Raw genomic sequence first — 6,000 nt, 5'->3', positions numbered from 1 at the left:
CCTTAACATCCAATTTCCCAACATTTCATCATCATGTCTAAATAATTATGCAGGGTTATTAGCTCAAGTATTTGTCCTTGGAATTCTTAATGCCGGTCGACATTTATTATGAACAGTAATGGTATTGGAGATCTTTTGATTTGCCGTTTGCAGTGGTAAGTGTGTTTTGGTACGTCCTCTGCAGTGCAACAGCACCCTCTCTTGATAATTTATGATATGATTACATCACCATGAAGGAGCATACAATATGTGTGTGCGTGTGTGTGTGTGTGTGTGTGAGATACTGGTGGAATAAAACTAAAACCCAAGTTGCCAAGATGAACAAAGCTGAACTCTCACTAACAAAGGGATGCATTTTTAGATAATTTGCATGATTTTATTACAAAGCACATGAATAAGTTTGATGTTGCAGATTCTCGTCAGAACCTCTGCATTAAAAGAAAAGAAATTCCATTCCTACTTCCTGTACCCTCCACACTGAATGCACAAAATCCACATCTTATTTGTCACAAAGCTGAAAACTCACTCTCTTGTCTGCTTCTCATTGTCTTCATTTCCTCCTCCACAATATTTCTGGATTTAAAAATGGAAGTCACTAAGGGATAGGGTTTTTTTTTCTAATTCATTCAGCCTCTGAAACATGAAACAAATTTGTTCAGTGTTGGAATCATTAAATGCATGTTTTACATTCCATGTATTTGGCTGAATCACCCCAAGTATCACTTATTCATTATTATTTATGCCTGCATATATAATGGTGGCATTTTACAAACTGAGAGATGAATTAGCAGTGTTGTGATGTATTGTGTTGACATATTTTGATTTTAATAACTGCGGTGATCACCTCACTATGTCATTAATGGTTCCTCAGATGTACAATGCAGGGAGGTATAATTTACATGATGAGTTGAGGAACTGAGGTTCCTCTTTTGAAAGATGTTTTATTTCAAGGGATTTAGGTTAAGTAGCTGCAGTAAAAGGGTTAAATAAGGATTCTAAGGATAATCATAATAGGATTTCTATATCAGAGTTGTCCCACATCAGCTAAAACAAAGCAGCTTCAAGCTAAGTCGGTGCTGTGACATCTTATTTCTGAAATATCAGTGTAACTGTAGCAAATTTCTCTTGTGAAAGTGTAATGTGGTAACGTCGTACTGTTAGATTAACCACATATTTCCTCAGGCCCTTTCAGCTACAATCAGACTTGGAAACCTGATGACTTTGAGGTGGTATGTTGCATCATACTCTGATCACGTGGTGCTGCTGACTCTCTCCCCGTGTGTTTTTAACTGCGGTTGCTGACTTATAGGTGGCACCTAGACAGAGTTGGCAAAGCAGTTTAGTCTGACAGATGTGGGATTTAAGATTGGGCAATACTGAGCTGGGTCGAAGAATATGACAGTGAGGGGAAGAGAAGCTTGCATTTCTGCAACAGTCCTATCCGGCACAGGGACAAATTGAATAAAGCTATTTTCATCATTATGCTCTCATGTTTCTACAGCCATTACACTATGCTTCTCGAATTAATTGGACAGAGATGTATTGAGATAAATATTCACTCCTTTCAGTAATATTATACTCTGAGGAGGTGGACTGAGGTGAAAGCTATTATCCTTTATTGATTTCCATTATAAGATCTGACAGGAGGAGATACAGATAAACAGAAATAGAAAGTTAGAGAAGGAGATTAATCTTTATGTCAACTGAGATATGGATTGTGCAAAAGGGGTTTTGCTGTAATGCGTGACTAATATTTTGTATTTCTGAATTAAAACTGTACATGTGGACACATAAGCTTGTATTTTGTATGCAAAAACCATCTGAATCTAACCAAACAAGAAAGAGGAGAGTGGAGGGACTCTGGAACTATTTGGAGGGTAAACAATGGAAAAAAAAAAACAACAAAAAAAAAAAGCCAAGCAATAGCAGTTGGTCCACAATCTGTTGATGAGAAAGTGAAAACCCAGACTGACATCAACAAACACGCTTGCTTGATTTAAGAAGTGGGTGCTGCGGTGAGAACAAAACTGAGGTTAATGCTGACATCAAAGTAGCTTCCAAGTCTGTTTTAGTGAAAGAATGAGTTTAGTTTACTTAAAGCAGAACAAGGGAAATCAAAATCTGCCCGCTGAGGGGCCACATTCAGCTCTAAACATGGATTTGATCATGCAGAGAAGACTGAAATCATTTTATTTATAGGTTTGCATGCTGTACAAAATTATGATAAAAACATAAAAAGTAACATTTGGCCCCAAAAACATGTTATAATTACAATTACAAATAGTTCTCATTGTGAACAAGTTAGTAATGTTAACTCTTTTTTGAGCAGCTGTAGAACTGACTACAAATCTAAAAATTCTAATCATAGTCACATTGGAGAAGTGCTGTGGAAATCTGGTTTAAAAATGTAAAACAGTACTTGAAATGATCTCAGATAGGTGGTTTGGGTGCACCTTGTGTATGTGAGAATGATCTAGATGACCAAGAAGGCATTAAATCCTTTAAAACACAGAAGAGACAATGATCTTGATATATAACACTGTATAAATCAAATAAAACATTAGCTTAGCTAGCATGCCCAGAAACAAAGCCAAACAAATAATAATAACAACTGCAGTCATCACCAGAGCGCACTGGTTCAGGCATGATTCTTAACAACACAAATGTAGTTTCAGAAAGTTCACAAAAATCTGTACAGCAGTGTGAAATATCAATATGATATATTTTCTGTAATTCACAATTTTTGTAAACCTTTTATTGAATGTGTAACAACAACTTCTTCTAAGACAAGCAAATGACTTTGGTGTTCTGTAGCTACAGGCTCAATTAAAAAAGAACTCAAGAAAATGTCCAAATATATTTTTCCGCAAAAAGTTTGATTTCATTCCCCAAACTTCACAGTGGTCCTTCTTTGCTAAGGAATAAGAATATGTTCAGACCACTAAGGAAAGACACTGGTACGTAGTTAGGTTTATGTATTATAACAATTTTCATTTGAGTGGCTATAAAGGGAAATACAAACCCAAAAATATACTGTATGTGATGGCACTGATAGGAAATGTTTTGTGTATATAAATGTAACTTTTACATTTAAACTTACGGACATACACAGAAGTTTTCATAAAACTAGTATAACAAACCAGTACAACAAAGGCTTGGCACTGATTTGCTACAGCTTAGCCAAGTGTATGAAAATTCTTGATCGGTTGAGAATGTGGAGAATGTGCAGTGCATTCCAGTGTCTGAACAAGTCCTCCCCAGTGGGCAGACATGTCCACTAATGATAGAAACAATGGTTTATATGGGCAAGGCTCTGTCTGCGTTTTCCCTCTGAAAAATCTGGAGAGCAGAGTTAAAGGAGAAAAATAAAAAAATAAAAGCGTGACTCTCGAAGGATGCGTCCTTGATCTGTTGTTTTGTTTGTCAACTCTGTCTTCGCAGCTCTCTCATTTGTTTCCCGTGCTGTCGTGAGACAAAACGCTCAAGGCAATTTCACCACCACCACACAGGCGCCTGCCCTGCCAATGTTGAGAGGGACCTCCTACAGGAGGACAGAGAGGTTAACATGCAGCCTCTCATCTGAGGCTGTCTTCAAAAAAAAAAAAAAAACACAACAACAAAAAAAAAACATTGTACTTAATGCAGATAAGAGGGTTACAGAGACAATATTGGAAAAACATATTGTGAAAAAAGAAAGAAAAGCAAACTACACAATTTTGGTAGGACTCAGTGACTTCAGCAGATTTATCTTCTTGAAGGGTGTTAACTGGTACCCTTATGTTACATGTAGCCAGTTCTGGCAAAAACAAGCTACACTTTAAAATGTCAAGAGGTCCCTAAAACAAAATGTGCATTTTAGTTGTGTTTAAACAAAAGAAAAGAAAGAAGATATTTCAAGTGTGTTGTATAACTTTGATATATTATACTTACTTCCGTCCACTCATTGTTCTGTGCGTCGTAGGACTCGACAGTGTTCAGATATGACTGCCCGTCATATCCACCCACCGCGTACAGCCTGTCACCCAGCAGGCACACGCCCACCGCGTCCCGGGGAATGCTGAGGGAGGACACAGTGGTCCACATGTCCGTCTTTGGGTCATACCTGTAATTGCAATATTTAGTCAAATTATTTGTTTTTGCGTTATGGTTAGTATGGTCAAACAGGACTTCTTTTTTTTTTTTTTTTTTTTTAAATAACATCTTATGCAATCTGCCTGGATCTCAAGAGTAAAAGCAGCATCCCATCCCTGCTAATTGAGACCCCCTTTAGGTTCGTTCGTCTTGAATCACAGATGTACGAATGGTCACCCGTGGGAACTCCTTTCAGCACAGACAGAGAGGCAAATTGAAATTTAAAAGCAAAACTGTCTCTTGAACAGCAGCTGGGTCCAGAGAGAGCTGGACTCATCAGTGAGGGCAGAAGTGGCTGCACAAAAACTCTTTTTCACCATGTTGACCACTTAGATGAAGAAAACAAAGACACAGTATGTGATTTACTCTGTGTGATTCCTGAGTAATGAAGTCATTCAAATGCTGTTTTTGTCAGTTTTAAGCAAAAATAATCAAACACATGCAAGAGAATGCAGCGAGGCAGTAAATCATCAAGTATCAGCAGATCCCAACCCTGTATACTGTAGTAAGAAAAACAGCCATAATGATACAATTACAGGACTGAGTAGGAGCTGATATAATCAGAATGATTCAACTAGACAAATTAAACTGATTAAAATGTTAGAAGAGACGCACAATTCTGATTCATCAGATATTTTTAGTTACAAATTTTAACAGCACTTTGCCAGGCTTTGGAGAAAAGAGTTTGATCAACTATAAAAACAATAAATTTGAACACAATGAGCAATACCCAAAAGATATGTAACAATCAAAGTGTTAAATTGAGTTGGTATACATGCATCTTATCAGTTGTTACAAGTTTAATGGATGATTAAATGAAACAGCATATGGTGGGAAATGTTTGTGCCAACTGAACCTATAGGAGGGGAGAAAACTATTTAATTTGATTAGCACCACTGCCAAAATCAATTAGTGTTTGAAACTTATTGTTGCAACTAGTTCTTTAAATTTAAAAATTATGAGAAGCAAATATGATTTAGATCGAATTCCAAATTTTGATAAAGGGAGAAGGTATCCTGAGCAGTGACTTGCATCTAAAGGTGATCTACTAATGTGTTGTCAGGAGGATATTATGACCACCAGATGGAGCTAGATACTGTAAAATAAAACCATGTGTGGAAACTATGATCTCTTCAGTTGAGTATCATGTAGTGTAGCACTGACAAGTCTCAAAATGCAGGGACAGGGTGGGGATCAAAATAGACTTTAACTCCCTTTTGTTCCTATGAGAAGGTCAACAGCCTCGTCCCCACCCATGACTGAGCTCTGCAGGATTCAATCCAAAACCTGCTTGCGCAACATTTTCTGTTTGTGTGTTTTCTCCAGAGGAGAAGTATTTACTGACCTCTCGACACAGTCAGAGAGTCTGGAACAGTGGTTGGAGGCAGGGGCGTCGTGTCCACCTACAGCGTACAGGAAGTTGTTGTACGTCGCCACACCCACGCCTCCTCGTCTCTTGGCCATGGGAGCGCACATGCTCCACTTGTTGGTGTGCGGATCGAAGCACTCCATCGACCTCAGACACGAGCTGCCGTCTCGGCCGCCTACTGCAAACAATCTGGGAAATTAAAACAACACGGGTTCAAAATCTCAAATATTTGACATGTGCATGCGATACTACTGATTCTAGTGAGAGAAGCTAACATCAGTTGTCAGATGTTTGTAAAAAATTGTGACAGATATGACAGATTTTATAAGATAGAGAGCAGTGAGCAATGGATAGCATTTTTCAAAGGCCCCTTCCTTGAGAGTGTTCTCTCCCAGAAAGATCACATCAGTGTTTTAAGTGCTCGTAGCTCACAGGCCCGACAGCAAGAAAGTAGAGGCTAGGGAAACAGTTTCCTTGTTGTCTATTTTTGACCTAGATGC

At 38.2% G+C, this 6,000-nt stretch overlaps 1 protein-coding gene across 4 annotated transcripts in view; it reads right to left on the bottom strand.

Annotated features, from left to right (window-relative positions):
• Positions 1-1,594: 1,594 nt before the first annotated feature.
• Positions 1,595-6,000, bottom strand: part of klhl4 (kelch-like family member 4) — a 28,457-nt gene continuing 24,051 nt past the window's right edge. For 3 of the 4 annotated variants that reach the window (XM_051072418.1, XM_018669111.2, XM_018669121.2), the window contains 3 exons: positions 5,477-5,689; positions 3,931-4,102; positions 1,595-3,541 (listed from right to left, as the gene is read on the bottom strand). In XM_051072418.1, the coding sequence (XP_050928375.1) occupies positions 3,482-3,541; positions 3,931-4,102; positions 5,477-5,689 (445 nt within the window). In that variant the 3' untranslated portion in view covers positions 1,595-3,481. Of the gene's footprint in view, positions 3,590-3,930; positions 4,103-5,476; positions 5,690-6,000 lie in introns of all 4 variants that reach the window. The other variant, XM_051072419.1, reaches the window with a different exon arrangement.

Source organism: Lates calcarifer, linkage group LG8 (assembly GCF_001640805.2).
Source record: "Lates calcarifer isolate ASB-BC8 linkage group LG8, TLL_Latcal_v3, whole genome shotgun sequence".
Classification (NCBI taxonomy): Eukaryota; Metazoa; Chordata; class Actinopteri; family Centropomidae; genus Lates; species Lates calcarifer.
This window is presented reverse-complemented; position numbering and strand designations above follow the sequence as displayed.